The sequence below is a fragment of the Chironomus tepperi genome, unplaced genomic scaffold (assembly GCF_022539635.2).
Source record: "Chironomus tepperi strain 1889 unplaced genomic scaffold, CSIRO-AGI_Ctep_v1 contig_445, whole genome shotgun sequence".
In the NCBI taxonomy this organism is placed as follows: Eukaryota; Metazoa; Arthropoda; class Insecta; order Diptera; family Chironomidae; genus Chironomus; species Chironomus tepperi.
In genome coordinates this window covers 8,014,718-8,030,978 of record NW_027226567.1, presented here as the reverse complement: position 1 = coordinate 8,030,978, position 16,261 = coordinate 8,014,718, and the positions used below count along the sequence as shown (strand labels likewise).

Sequence of the window (16,261 nt, the reverse complement as noted above, 5' to 3'; positions counted from 1 at the left end):
TCTAATCCATTTTAAACTGGCTGTTACGAAAAAATTTTGAATTCTTCCCGCACTTTTTAAGGTTATAAAAACGTAAACATCATTATTTTGTGAAGAATTTTGTGAAAATAAAAACATTAATTATGGCTGAAACAGCGATTCGTCTACCACAAAAAAGATTTTACCGGCAAAGAGCTCATAGTAATCCAATATCAGATCATAGTATTGCATAGTAAGAATTATTATTTCATTAAATAACTTAATTTAATTAGAAAACATTTTTAGTCCAGTTAATCCAGATGAATTGGATCAAGAAACCAGTACGAATCATCCTACATGGAAGGAATTGTATCCTGAAATTGGCGATAGGAAGGTAGAATTCGGTGATTTTGGCTGTGGATATGGTGGATTTTTAATTAGTTTAGGTGAAACATATCCAGACAAAATCTCAATTGGAATGGAAATTCGTGTGAAAGTCTCAGATTATGTTAAAGACCGTATCGAATCACTGCGTGCCTTATATCCAGACAAATATCAAAACGTCGCCTGCTTACGAAGTAATTCCATGAAATACATGGTCAATTACTTCCATAAAGCTCAACTATCAAAAATGTTCTTCCTATTTCCTGATCCACACTTTAAAAAGTCAAAGCATAAGTGGCGAATCATCAATCCATCATTATTAAGTGAATACGCCTATGTTCTAAAGAAAGAGGTTCGTGCATTATATCCATATATATGACTTTGATTGATTTACATCCTTTTGACAACTCTCTTAGGGTTTACTGTATGTTGTGACGGATGTTAAGGATCTTTACGATTGGATGACATCACATTTATCAGCACATCCAAGCTTTGAGCGTCTGAAAGAAGATGAAGAGAAAAGTGACATTTTACATGATAAATTATTGAATAGCAGTGAAGAAGCTCAAAAAGTTGAAAGAAATCAAGGCAGCAAGTTCCTAGCTATATTCAAACGTGTATAAGGAGGAAAATAAAGGCATAATATGTATTTTGACATTTAATTCCCACTTTTTATTTTTTCTTTAAAGATGTTCCTTTTACATTTAAGAATCTTTAATTCTTTTTTTTTTTCATATAATAATTATTTTTTCTTTATTCTTTAATAATTGTAAAGTTTTTTTTTCATTCACTTCATCATGTCTTAATAAGAGAGATAGAGGCGAGATGGCAATATTATGTATGAAAAAAATTAATTATATATTTTTTTTTTACTTTTCGGAGATTTTCTTCCTGTTTGATGTGAGAAAAGAAAATGGCAAATATGGATTTGATCTATGGCGACTTTATTGAATTGGCAATTCTTTTATCATTTTTGAGACTTGTTTTTTCTTTGTTTATTTTTTATTCAAAAGGGAAATTTTCTTTTTTTTAATATCATTAAACTCTTATACAAATAAAGCGTTTTTTATTTGGTTTTTAGCTCAAAAAGACAACGACATCAAATATTGGTTTTTTTTTGTTTTGTATTTGATTAATTTAATGGCATCAATTTTTTGAGAAATCTTTATTCCATCATTTCCATAAAAATTTCTACGGTATTTTAATGATAGAATTAAAATTAATAATTGGAAAAAAACAAATCTCGACCTAATTCGATGAGATTTAGAGATTAATGTGAATGATTTGGTTCTTGGGATTATTTTTAAAACTTAAAAAGTTCAACGGTTTCTTTGAATTCAAAATATAACGGCTTATTACTGTTTAAAATACTGAGATGATAGAATTTGAAATCAAAATTTTTGTGGTCGTTTTTCTTCAAATCTTAAAAGTACGTTATATTTTCAACGGTTTTTGAAATTCAAAATGTAACGGCTAAATATTATTTAAAATACTGAGATGGTTAAATTGGAATTCAAAATTTTTGTTGCCGTTATTTTTCGGATCTTAAAAATACGTTATATTTCAACGGTTTTTTTTTTTGAAATTCAAAAAGTAAAATACTGAGATGATAAAATTTGAATTCAAAATTTTGAAAACCGTTAATTTTCAAATTTCAAAAATACGTTAAATTTTAAACTTGATAAAATGTTGCATATAAATTCAACATCTAATAAACAGCCTACATTAGTCTAGTCTAGTTGCCATAGAAGTTGCTCATATTACATTCCAATTATTTGACAACGTAAATCTTCTCATTGTAGCCACTTGACAGTACTTGAACTTTTCTAGTGGCAAGATTAAAGCTTGAGATATTTCATTATTCTAAATATTTATAACTCAGTTAATTAAAAATCCACCAAAGAGTCGGTCACATTAATCTCTAATTCTCATAATTAATAAAGTTATATTCTAGAAATATAATAGATAAATAGATTTTCTTTTTCGATGATGATAAAATGTAATAAAAAGATTTATTTTTTTGTCACAATATTTTCTCACTGGATCAACAGTTTAATTAAGTCACAAACTCTCCATCCAACAAGAAAATTTTCTTCTTTTGATTGATTTCGTTGATTTTTCTCATATTTTTTTTCCTTAATTTCAAATCAAACTAGCGTCATTAAAAATCAACATTTAGGTCTGAAATTATTTACATTCATTTTAATTATTTTTTTTTTTTTTTCATCCTTATTTTTATAAAGAGATTAATTCACCATATAATCCATTAAAGACATTAAGTTTTTTTGTTTACGGTACTTTTCATCAGTAATTTCATTCATAAAAAACACTTGAATTTTATTTTTTTTTTATATTCAAATCCACAATATCAAAAAGCATTTTTTATTACTTTAATTGATTATTTCTTTTCATCATTATCATTTTGACGATAATGTTTCTTGTTTCTATGGTAAAACAAATATTGGCAAAGATTATATCGTTAAATATTCATCATCATCTCATTCATAATTCATTACGTCTTTTTTCCATTATTTAAATCGTTATTTTTGAAATATAAAAATTTAACGGCTAAAAATTATTCAAAACCGAGATGACAAAATCATGATTCAAAATAAATTGTAACCGTCTATTTTTTAAATTTGAAAAATTTAACGGCTAAAAATTATTTAAAACCGAGATGACAAAATAATGATTCAAAATAATCATAACCGTTTATTTTTTAAATTTGAAAAATCCGTTAATTTTTTTTTTATCTCTCAAAATTAAAAATTCGTGATGTAAAAAAGTTTTAGTCGGTGCGCATAGATATACTTAATAACTCTTGATGGTGCATGCATAGTTTCATGGCACTTTTTCATAATAATTTTGTTCCTTATCATCTTTTGTATATTTTGGTATATAAAAAAGAAAAAAAAAATTGTTCACTTTTAGTTAAAGTTCTAAATGGAAGCGTAAAGAAGTTCCTCTCATCACACTTATGTGACTGAGTGTTTTTCAGAAAGCCATGAAGCCTCCACACATTAAAAATAATAAGAATGTCAATGGATTTCAAAGATAATACAATTATTTCTTATTTTTTGGGGATATTTGAGCACATTACATTATCATCTTACATTAAATTATCCAATTAATCTTGCGATACGTGATCTCCGAAATAGATTGAGTCCTTTATTTTGTGATATAAATACTGGCTTTTTATGGAATGATCGTAGTGTATAATTTTTGATAATAATTGGATCTTGTAATCATTATTCATTGTTATCTGCTGTTATCCCATCTTCGGAAAAAGGTTTTAATATCGGAAAATTCAATAATGTCTAATTTATTATTGATGGTAAATGTTAGAAATCTTATTAAAGGTATTAAAGAGGATTTAAGCGCTGTTTTCGCGAATTTGAACTTTGATTTGATTTTAATGAGCTTTAAAGTTGCAACCAACGACTTTTTGAGATTCAAATGAGATTTTTTTGAAGATTTTCAAAATTTTTGTCACTTCAAAAAGTTTTTCTTAAATTTTACTTTAATTAACAATCTTTTAGCTTTGATTATAGTCTAAATTGGAGCAAAAAAGTGGCACAACCAGTTTCCAACCATCAATATTCTCAATTTTTGTAAGAAAATCATATAATAACAATTTTTTGTGTTTTTTGCTTAAAAAAATGGCTACCTACAAGATAAAAATCACAAGGATTTTCCAATAGAAACCCTTTAAATTATTAACGACCTTGTACCACGCAAGATACTGAGCAAATATATAATGTAATATGCAAATAACCCTTTTGGAATGTCTCTTCACAGAACAAAAATACTCTTCAAAATTAGAATAAATATCTTAAATCAGATGACTTTCAATTTTTGTTGTCTGTTTACAATGCATGCAGTAAGTATCTTCTTCTTTTTTTCTTTTTTACATATTCATCCATTTATACTGATACTCTAAATATTGTTTTTTTTTTATCAATTTATCAAAAATAAAATTAGCACAACCATTGTATAATTGAAAAATTACAATAAAAATGATATTTTCATTTGTTTTTTTTAGTTACTTCATTAGATTTTTATATCGGGGGGTAGACATAGCAAGAATTAACGACTTTTTTTTTGTCATAGAAGGATTTATTGTGAGCTCCATTGAACTATTCTAGAATGAAATTATGAGAATTATGTCAAAAATAAAAAAATTATCAATATACAAATTGCTAAGGTTTTTGTGTATGAAATAAATGAAAATACATCCCGAGATGAGTATTGTGACAGTTGTGACATAGTTGGGAGGTAAACTTGGTGAAAAAGGAGGGAAAATAGAACTCTGGGCAGTTTTAGTCTTGGCTTTACCTAGGATCGTTTAATTTGATTCAAGTAGAATTTCAAAACAGTCATATGTGACAGGCAAAAACCTTGAGACAAATTCTTGATAATTTGTATGGTTTTTAAGGAAAAGTGACAGAAAAACCGTACAAATTCTTGTTAATTTGTATGGTTTTATAAGAAAAGTCATACAAATTATCAAGAATTTGAATTATTTTTTCCTGTCACAGGTGACTGTTTAGCATCTCTAAATGCTAGTATTCTCATACTGTTTGTAAGAATCGCATGAAACTGCAACTTGAAATTCTAGCATTTGTTTACAATACTTGCAAACAATATGCTAGCATCAAATTTTGGACTTCTATCGAATTCGGTTTCAATTCAGAGCTATATCTGCCTGAGGTCACATTCCTCGCCCTTTCCACAGAGTGTCCCTTCCGAGTAAGCAACCTCATAGTAGAATGTGACCGTCACAAATTCGAGTTTTTCGAAATTAGATTGTCGAAAATTCGAAAAATTCGAACTCAACTTATTTTAAGACAAATTAACGGACGTTTTTTGAGACAGCCAAACTCTGCCTGAAAGCTACTACACAAGCAACCATGCAACTGTCACTGTCACAGTGTCACACTCGGATTTCAGCTTGGATTTATTTTTTTTTTTCAGGGTTTTTCATCATTACTTATGTTCGGTGCAGTCTTACGGCTCAAGAATACATATATTCTCATAGTTTTTTTTTATAGTATTTTACTTAAATCATGATTCAGCGTGATTAAATAACATTTAATTACTTAAACGTGCAAAGTGTGTGAGTTTTTTTTTTTGTATAAAGTTCTTCATGAAAAATATATATTTAATTACTTTTTAAAATTCTTTACCATATTTTATTTTGTTAAAAACTTCGGAGACATCTTCTATTAATTTTTTTCATTCTTCTTGCCTTCATCCTTGTTTTTTTGTTTAAATAATTTCTACGATTAAAATCTGACGTTTAATAAAACGCAATAATGCGCCATCATAAATTTATCCTTACAATTTTTTTCATTTTTTGGACAGATGTGAAGCAAATGTTACTTTTAAAGTTAAAAAGCAACTTATATTATGTGTGTATTTATGTTGTTGTCGTCAGAGTTGCAAAACAGGCAATTGTGACAGGCAAAAACCGTACAGTTTCTTGATAATTTGTAGGGTTTTTGTAAGAAACAGTTTTGTGACAGACCAAAACTGTACAATTTCCTGATAATTTGTAGGGTTTTTGTAAGAAACAGTTTTGTGGCAGGCAAAAACCGTTCAATTTCCTGATAATTTGTAGGGTTTTTTTGTAAAAAAAAAAAAAAAAAAAAAACAATTTTGTGACAGACAAAAACCGTACAATTTCTTAATAATTTGTAGGGTTTTTGTAAGAAACTGTTTTGTGACAGGCAAAAACTGTTCAATTTCTTGATAATTTGTAAGGTTTTTATCCAATTGTCAAGAATTTGTATGGTTCTTGCCTGTCACAAGTGCCAGTTCTGCAACTCTGATTGTCGTGATTGAAATATCCGTCTGTATGTGTTTATATTCATTTTTATGTATAAAGCATATAATTTATGTGGTGCTTTTAAATTTGATATTGCGAACAAAAAAGCTTATTATCTTCACGTCGAAATTTTTTAATAAAATTTCATTTCAATGTATAAAAAGCGTTCCTAACTATTTTTTATGTAAATACCATTTTTTTTTTGTAAAAAGTAGCATGCCAAAATCACATCGAACATCATTTTACAATAATTTATTGTACCGAAATCAATAATTAATAATTTTTATGCTTATTATTATCATCATTATATTCCAACTTTTTGTGTCTATCAATACTTTTCATTGACTATTCATAAATGCCATCTAATTTCGATGCAATTTCGCATGCATTTTTGTCCATTACTTTTTGTTTTTTTTTGTTAAAAATACCTAAAAATTATGTCATCATCCTTAACTTGTTTCTTGCACTATGCAACTTAGGAAAACATTTTTTGCGTAACTTACGCAGATTTTTTTTAAAAAGTATATAAAAGCTAGCGAAAAAACTCACAACATGTCATGTATGGGGATGGGGGGGCGCGTCGCTTTCTAAATCTTAAAAATTAAATATATTATGATCTAAAAAAGAGATTTCAATTAATCTCAAACCATAACAAATGCTTCCTGACCACAGAAAAGGAATGGATATTGATCAATCATCGTCTGTACGATATCTTCTAAATATGGACGCATCGATTCGAATCGAAGCATATCGGTGAATTCGATTGGAAGTAATGTTGGCCACCAACATATTGCTAAATTTTTACTATCCATACTATTGAGCTTTGAATGTTCCGAGACGCTGTAATAATAATAATAATCATATTAATAAAGTTGATATTAAGCAGCATAACAAGTTACAACTTACTGAACAAAATGTTGGAATATAAATTTCAAAATGTTGAAATTAGCTGGTGGGAGTTTATTGAGTAATCCTCTTAAAGCTAGTAAACGGCAACTTCTATCAGCTTTAACTTCCATATTCATTGGATTTGCTGAAATGAGTCCGCCTCTTGAGCCAGCTATTTCCTCTAATTCATTCATCATGTCTGGTTCAAAAAGTGGTGGTAAATGTTTTGAAAAGAAATCTTTTAATGCTGTTGCGACAGCATTAACAGGAATATCCAACTTCTCAATATCAACTGTATCTTCCTCATCAAATTGTTGATATAAAAGTTCAACATGTGCACGATTTCCAGGTACTCGATAAATGCCTTCCGACTCAACTTCACGTTCTATAAAATGTACACATCTCTCCAAAAATATTGGAACTAATGGTGTCTTATCGGACATTTTAAAACTAGCAAGTGTCTTTCCGGACTTTCCTGTACTCTTTGCAGCAGCCTTTAATCGCTTCTTCTCCTCCTTCTCATTTGCTTGTTGTGCCTTCTTTTCCGTATCCTGTCTAAACCATTTTGATTTTGTTTGTGGAACTGCTTGCTGTTGACTAGTTAACAATTTCTCACGATCATCTTTTGAGCTTTTTGGTAATACACCAAACTGTAAAGGTGAACAGCCATTGAATACTTTTCGCAAATTCGCAACACCATTTGATCGACTTACGACTATTGGTGATTGCGTTTCGCGGGGTGATGAAACATCTTCTTCACCCATTTTGTCTATAATGAATAATAAATAATTAAAGGAAAAAGATGTTTAAAATGATAATTGGATATAAATTGATCTAGACACATAATGATTAGCCATGATGCAATTGTTACCACCTCCATAATTGTTAGTTTTTTTTATGCCTAAGTAATGAACTAATGAATTTGATTTTTTTGCTCTTTTTTGCTCAAGAAGAACATTGATTAATTTTTAAGGTATAGCGTTAATGTATGAGGAATAATGAAAAACATTTAAAGACACCAAAAAAGGATGTGTCTTAAGCAACAATTTACCTTTTTCTAGGCTGCTATTGATTTCATTTTTCAATTTTTGATACATTAAAGCTGCAGGATTCATTCCACTATTATTACTTGGATCAAAGCCTGCCGGTATTTTTGGAGTTGCTACGGGTATAGCTACACGTTTCTTTTGACGTCTTTTGTGCGTTTGTGGTTTACGATTTGATTTATAGCCTTCGGTGCCACGTTTTCTTTCAAGTGAACTTGAGTCGCTTTCGCTATCAGAGAGTCCTGCAAATATATATCATAGACATATGAGTAATTAATTAATAATATTAGTTATTAAAGCTAAGTACTTTGCTGCTCTTTCTCCCTTCGTTGCCTTAACTTATTTCGCATAGAATTTTGATGATCTTGTGATGAGAATGAAAACAATTGACTAGCTATATTGTTGACTGCTTCACTAAAGCCATCATTAATTTGCTCATATTCGGCCTCTTCATAATCCTGATCACCAGCACCAACATTCTCGTTCATATCATCACCTTGGGGGGCTGCATGCGTTGCATCACAAGATTTTGATTTTAATTTTTTTGATATTTTGGAACCGGGTGTATAGGAAAATTTTTTATCTAAAACTGGTTTATTATTATTATCACCTAGATTCATCCGTGCTAATGCTTCATTCACTATTGCGTAACTTGCGAGATTCAGTTTTCCTGGAACTAAAGAGAATAAAAAAATACAATGAATCATTTGTTTATGTTTAAATTTGTCAAGGTCATTGGCTATTTCTTAACATGTCATTGCTGGGACAGAAACACAAGTTTATGGATGGAATCCACAAGGGAAAAAGCGACCAGGAGCTCCAAAAGCTACTTGGCGCAGAACAGTAATGAAAGAATGTCAGCTCAACGTACAGACAGAGAATTTGTACAAACTAGGTGACAGAGCCAGCAACAGAGTCAGATGGAAAGCCTTCTGTTGTAACTTAACTCCACATAGGCAAGTAATTCACTATTTTCATACCTTGTGCATTCGATTCAATGAGATTAATCTTTCCAGGCTGCTTCAATGTCTGACTTTTTGGCCTCACTGCTGGCGGTATCTTCTTCCCAAACGTATTTGGACTAATTCGCGGTCTACCGGTTGTAAATGCGTGTGCATTCATGCTCTTCCATACATCATCCTTCATATGGTCATCTATCCAACCTATTTATAGATAATAATAATCATATTTAGTTCGTGTTCAGACATGTCATCGACAAAATGTTCAGTTCATAAGAATTCATTGGGTGGATATATATAAAATAAGAGATGTGATAAAAGCAAGAGACAAAGAAAGAAAAAAAAATTAGCAGAAAGTTAACAAAAACCTGAATCATATGTATTCAATGATTCTTTAGATCCGCTTGCATCGGCAGCTTGCGAGTAAGAGACAAATTTAATTTAATAAATTAGTAAATGAATTTATGGAACGATTCAATTACTTTTTCCATTCTTACAGTTTATTTCTTCAAGACTAGATTGTGAATGTGAGACTGCTGCATTCTCCTTTAATTGTCTTAAAATTGATGATGGCGTTAAAAGATGATGATGATCTGGCGGTGCTGGTTCTGGTGGTGATGGATACATTTGAAAACCTTTAATATTTTTATTATTTTTAAAAAAAATTCACAACTTTTCAAAAGGAAAAATTGATCATCTTACTTTTTCCCAACATCCTATTTCTGTCATCTTTATCAGCATCACTGTTATTCTCTTCATAGAAATACATATTACTATAAGCTTGTCTTTCGTCTGGAACATTTCCGTATTTAACACTCTCTTCCATACCGTCTAATGAATTTACAGATCTATGACTCATTTTATCAAAATGTCTATATGATCCATTTAATAAATAACTTTCATATCTAGGTGGTGGTTGTGGTGCATTTTGATGATGATGCATTGAATGCTCCATTGTACCTTCACCAGAATCAATTGTAAGTGGCTCTTCCATGTGAAAAGCGTGCTCTATTTCTGGCTTCTTATCCCAAACCTCTTTCAAGAATGGAGCAAATGATGCAACTAAGTTATGGAATGGAAAATTATGAGTGGAATTAATTTATGGAAATAGAGAAATGAAACTCATTTGCTTACATTTAAAGCCATTTTCCTCATCACCAGCTGTTACAAAATGTGCTCTTAATTTATCAGCAAGATTATTTCCTTCCGTAATGAGCATTTGTGTTAATTCATTGTTAAAGAATGATGAAGCACCACCAGGATCGGTAATTGAGACAATTTGCATTGGTAAATTAGGAATATTAATTGAAAATGCATTAAGTGTCGCAAGTGATGCTTTACGTTTCGTTGAAAATAACAATATAAATCCATGTACAAGTTCATCACGAAATGCATTAGCTCCATGATACGATGATAATATTACTTCCACACGTCTCTTTTGATCACCCAAGAATAATTCAAATGTTATATTACGTTCACCATTTGCCATACAGGCTGTTTCATTTGTCATTGATGTCAAGACATTTTCAATTGAAAATGGATCACCACAGAACATACACATTATTATTCTTATATCGGGTACTTCTGATGGAAAGACATCCTTATATTTGAGATCTTCAAATGGCATTATTTCAATGACACTATTCAATACATTATTGATAAATTTGTGCTGATATTGTGGTGAAATGGCTGTATAATAATCATTGGCATCTAAGAGAATACAATGGAGTTTTTCGCATAATTGTTGTGCTTCCTTTCGCGTTTCACTTATTTCACTTAAATCTATTTTACCGCTACTATCAATTTCATTTAATAATATTAAATGAATATTACTCATATTCTCCTTAAAATCAGTATTTTCAGCGAGTAATTTATCGACAATATCATATACATATTGGAATGTTGTTTTATTGTAGAAGCAACAGATGAGACCTAATAAACCATGTTGAGTTGATAAAAAAAAAGAGAGAAAAAAACATAAAATACGTGATGACAATTTTAATAAAAATAAAGAAAATTCAATCAAATTTCATTTTAATATGATCATGACAAGAAACAAAACGAAAATAAAAGGAAGGAACACATATTTAAAGCATTTCCATGGTCGTTGTCATAGCTATGAATTGTAATAAAATTATTAAAATGATATTAAATTGAAACAAAATTCCATAAAAATACATTAATATGTGTTCAGTTATTAATGGGATCAGTGTGGGATTAACGCATGTTCTTGCTTCTTTTGATCCTTTACATAAAAGGGTTGAAAAGATTTATATTAAATGTCTTTTTAATATACACATATCTAGAAAATCAGACTTCAATTTTAAGCCGGCATTAAATGCTATGCAAGATTCCAAGGTCAAATACAGTTTTGTGACTATAGCAACCCTATTAATTGAATACATCCCTGCTAGACATCCAAGAAACCCAAAATAAATAGATTCCAAGGTCAAAATGAATTTTGTAGCTGAAGCGACCATATTAATTGAAAATTCCTCGAATTAAACCATGCTAGGCATCCAATACACCCTTGCGAGACATCCAATACACCCCTGCTGGGCATCCAATACAACCCTGACTAGACATTCAATACACCCCTACTAGACATCCAATACACCCCTGCTGGGCATCCAATACAACCCTGACTAGACATCCAATACACCCCTGCTGGACATCCAATATCCCCAAATTAAATAACAATTTAATGATATAACTCACCTTTTCCTTGCAAATCATACGCAAATGAATCGTTATCACGATTTATTGTTTCAATTGACAATCCATAAGTATTACCATCGAATATATACTCTCCATTATCATTGCAATTAAGATGAATTTTACTGATGAGATCATTTGCAACATAATCGAGACCAATAACGACAAGATTCAATTGTAATTGTCCATCTTTGTGCGGCGTTCTTGATGGCAGTATTTCATTTGATGTGACAATTCTCTCAACTAACGAATCAATGCAATTTGGAAATGCTGGACAATGTTCACGTATTGGACAATGCACAAAACCGAGATGTTGAAATAACATTAATTTCCTATCTTGATCTAATCGATCTAAAATTTTATAACGGAAATCCTCTTGTAATACATCCGTGATATCTTTAATGTCATTTTGTGTAATCGTTCCTGACGGTTCCAATGTCTTAAAATGATAAAATAAGTCTGCATTTTCTAATAAAAGTTCTTGAAAATTATGTTTGGCTGTTTCAATAATTTCACGTTGATGATTATCATAAATTTGCTGACAATCGTGCTCTGATAATGCTTCAAAGCATTCCCTTCCGAGAAAGAAAACGCGAACTTCTGACAATTGCTTTCCAGGCGTGACATAGTTAGTCTCCTCCAATAATTTCTTAAATTGCTTCTTCCATCTAAAGGAGAAAAACAACAAAAAAAAAGAAAGAAAAATTTCGAATGATGTATGAAGAAGGAACGAAAACCATCAAGTTAATGTAAAGATAAAAATAAAATTTGAAAATATGAAAAGTGAACAAATTAAATTTTCACCTTTTTGGCATCCTAACAGTGTGATAAGGCAGTTTTGAGGAGGAACATTAAAAGAATTTGTCCTTTAATCGATAAATATAAATTAATAATAATTAATCAATACTCACTCTAATCTCTTCTGTTCTTGTTGGAGTTTATTTAAATGATTTTTAAAGACTGTCTCGGCTTCAGCTGTATCAACAACATCAAATGGTATTCGATTCTCTTCTTCCATATCACTAAAATCACTGAGATCCATCCATGAGACATTTTGTTGTGTACTATCGAAGAAATACTGATCAAAATCAATGTGATTTCTTAAATACACTTGAATCTTATCCCAATCAAGATTCGGATCGATATTAAGTGAATTCAAATCAGGTATAATGTCATGTAGGACTGAAATGAATGCATCTAAATATCTTTGTAGTTTCTTATTTTGATAGTCTTCTCTCAATTTCTTTAAATGTCTCCTAAAAATCCTTAGGCCTGCATCATTTCCAAACAATTCAATAAACTCTTGCCATTCCTTATGTTGAGCTAATTTCTTCGAAGATGTTGTCCATATGGCTCGATGGTCTGTTATTTGTTGTCGTATTAATCTTGTAACATATTCCGTACTAGCATCGAGTAGTTCCTTTCTATGTCTAGCTGCTTCCATATATGAGACAATTTTTGAACGATTTTTGGCCTTATCGATCATTTGAGCGAGAATAATAAATCCTAAATCAACATTAATAGCTTCGTGTGCAGATGTTTCAACCAAAGCAACTTGTCCTTTGTACTCTTTACGCTGAATTATTTTCTCAGCTTCTCTCACATATGATTCATTTGCATCATCATTTTTGGTTGTTACAAGAACAATTGGCTTCTTATTTTTCATTAAATTATTAATAACATTAATGATAAAATCAGCTTGCTTCTCAACAGGACGATTTGGTACAGAACTAACGTCAAATACGACAATGTAACCATCGATAAGGAAGCGACCATCAGGCAAGACAATTTGCTCATATTCATGCTCAATACCGAGTTGACTTTTACAAATATACATTAACTTTTCCGCCGAATTGACACGAATTGCAGCACATCTCTTAAAGTATGGCTCCATTTTTCCGACTTTAAATGGCTGAAATGTAGCATCGTCAACAAATTCTGTTTGTTCGATGACTTGAAATGAATAATCAACACCTTCTTCGGATGTTTTACGCACTTCACCCCAATACAGAAAATGATCGTTATTGACAACACGACCGCTAAAATCCGACTGAAAAGATATAATAATATAAAAACAACAATAAGCGATAAAGATACAGAGAATGCATTTTCAAATCACATACAAAAAAGGATTAGAAGGTATTAGTTCCTATGGTTTCTTATACCACAATACATACTCCATACTAGTCATTCATACAAAAAAATATGAAAAACTTAAAGACAACACTTACCTGACTTAAAACCGATATATGATCAATATTATAGTCATCGGTCAATGGACGTACAAAACGATTACACAAACATGACTTTCCAACTCCAGAATTACCCTTATCTATAATTGTAAATGATTACAAATGGAAGTTGATTATTAGCAATTTTTCCAACATTTTATGCAGAAATTCTGTAATATGATTTTTTAGCGCATTTTTGAAATTTTTTTCAAAAAGGTAGCTTAATAAGACACTTTGTTCGGTCGTTCGGCTGACGTTAAAAACTTTTTATCTAGACATCGTAGAGAGCTCGGAATGGTTTTAAAAGATCAGTTCCATAAAGTTATTGCGGCGCCGGGCATTTAAAAGTTTCAAATCATCGCATAAATACTATAATTAACAAATTATCATTTTCATATACAACAACAACAAAAACATCAACACGTTTTTTCATTGTTTTACAGTGTTCTTCAATGTTTTTCGATGTTTTTACAGTGTTTACTGAACAATGTTTGAATTTTTTTTGACCGTTATGAGGTTTAAATTATTAAAATCCGTTATATGATGAAATGCTTAAATTTCTATTATAGTAGCTTGGAATTAACTGGATCTGGTGTCTGGAAGTAACTTGGATCCTACTGGATCTTGTTTTTGTGAGTTAGGAAATTAAATGGAAGTGACCTGGATCCTACTGGATCTCGTTTTTGTGGGCCTGGAAGTTATAAGGATCTTACTGGATCTTGTGTTTGTGGGTTTGGAAGTGATCTTACTGGATCTTGATTTTGAGAGTCTGGAAGTTGTATGGATCCTGTTGGATCTGTTTCTTTGGTAGGAAAATTGATACCTATTAATATCTATTAATCAATTACTGATCGCTGGGACAAAAATGCGCTTAAGTCCCTCGATCAATAACACGAGGACTTTTGTAATTTTTATTTTCAATATAATATGCACAAACCTTTTTCAACACCACTTAATCCCACAACAGCGACATTGATTTGCTTCATGCTTGGTGCTTATTTTTAATTGAAAAAAATCCTTTCAATAGATTGTGTTGATACTAGATGAAGGTGATGAAGAAAATAATAGTAATAATAATGAAAATTCTTTAGAGAAATCCAAGTTGGGGAAAATGTATGAGCAGAGCTATATGATATGTGCATGCATGTTAAAACAAATAAGTAGCGAGGCTGAATTAAATTGAAATTGAGCCTATTAAATGACCTTATCTTGACAATTGCAATGCAAAAAATGTTTTATCCACTTGTGGGTGGATGATTTTTATATCAAAAATGTTCAGACGTTGCGGGTAGTCACTTTAAAAGAAGTGGAAATAGCATTCTTTTATGAAAATACTTCTATCGTATCTGTATATTCAAATACATCTTGATTTATTACACAATTGAACTCTAAATGTTCGCAATTCTTTTCTGTCTTCCTTTACTCTTCTATCAAAAAAAAAAATTATATGATTGTGTATATATGATACAGTTTTGGGAATGGAGTGGTTCACGGGCGAGACATAGATTTTTTTGAGAGAAAAAATACATACAGAACCGTCCTAATATCAAATTATATTTTTTGATGATCACATAAAATATAATTTGAACATTAAAATGTTAATAAAATCGATATGAATATACCTGATTACGATATTAATGCCTTATGCTACTTAATTGTCCTAAATGGTCGCACCGAAATAACATAAATTTGATAATATCCTCGAAACAAATTTTTTTTTTCGATTTTCTCTTTTTCTCACCTTTTTTTTTCTTTTCGATTGAAAAAAAAACTTCCCCTACTAAGACTTCCTTTTACTGCTTTATATAGTAGTTAGTGTGATATGGTTTGAGGGAAAAATGGATGTTTTTTTTATATAATTGGTTCCAAAATACTTTTTCATGTGCCAAAAGTCATATTTATTATTATTATTTAATGGACCATCTTGACATTGAATTATTATTATCAAACAGATATTCCTTTCTTGGATCTTTTTAGATAGATAGAATATAGATTTTTTTTTACATTGCAAAAACAATTTTTCTTTTCTCGATTTTCCACTATTAATCGGATGATATTAACTTATATTCGACTTAATTCACTTTTTTGACACACTATATTTGTTGTTAAAGATCTTTTTTGGTATTTTAAAACGCTTAATACTGAATTATTTTAATTTTATACTTTTTTCTTGATTTTTTAAACCACACACTCAATTTTTTCACATTTTGTAATAATGCGCTAAGCTTGATTTGAATTTTATCAAAATACGTT

At 30.2% G+C, this 16,261-nt stretch overlaps 2 protein-coding genes across 8 annotated transcripts; one reads left to right on the top strand and one right to left on the bottom strand.

Annotated features, from left to right (window-relative positions):
* Positions 1 to 67: 67 nt before the first annotated feature.
* LOC139097949 (tRNA (guanine-N(7)-)-methyltransferase) lies at positions 68 to 1,004 on the top strand. Its single transcript, XM_070649976.1, has 3 exons — positions 68 to 211; positions 265 to 694; positions 759 to 1,004. The coding sequence occupies exons 1-3, from the start codon at positions 123 to 125 to the stop codon at positions 963 to 965; spliced, it is 726 nt and encodes a 241-aa protein (XP_070506077.1). The 5' UTR covers positions 68 to 122; the 3' UTR covers positions 966 to 1,004.
* A 336-nt stretch (positions 1,005 to 1,340) lies between these two features.
* On the bottom strand, positions 1,341 to 16,201 carry RhoGAPp190 (Rho GTPase-activating protein 190). Of its 7 annotated transcripts, none has more exons than XM_070649972.1 (15): positions 15,750 to 16,201; positions 14,946 to 15,047; positions 14,009 to 14,109; positions 12,689 to 13,827; positions 11,781 to 12,445; positions 10,197 to 10,994; positions 9,765 to 10,124; positions 9,560 to 9,697; positions 9,431 to 9,478; positions 9,084 to 9,266; positions 8,411 to 8,779; positions 8,109 to 8,345; positions 7,771 to 7,826; positions 7,076 to 7,707; positions 1,341 to 7,009 (listed from the first exon to the last, which is right to left on the bottom strand). In XM_070649972.1, exons 2-15 carry the CDS (start codon positions 14,992 to 14,994, stop codon positions 6,811 to 6,813), a joined length of 4,974 nt encoding a protein of 1,657 aa, XP_070506073.1. In that variant the 5' UTR covers positions 14,995 to 15,047; positions 15,750 to 16,201; the 3' UTR covers positions 1,341 to 6,810. The 7 variants fall into 7 exon arrangements, with proteins under 7 accessions (XP_070506073.1, XP_070506074.1, XP_070506069.1 ...); XM_070649973.1 differs by having other exon boundaries at positions 7,076 to 7,826; positions 8,411 to 8,608; positions 8,714 to 8,779; XM_070649968.1 differs by having other exon boundaries at positions 7,076 to 7,826.
* Between the last annotated feature and the right edge of the window lie 60 nt (positions 16,202 to 16,261).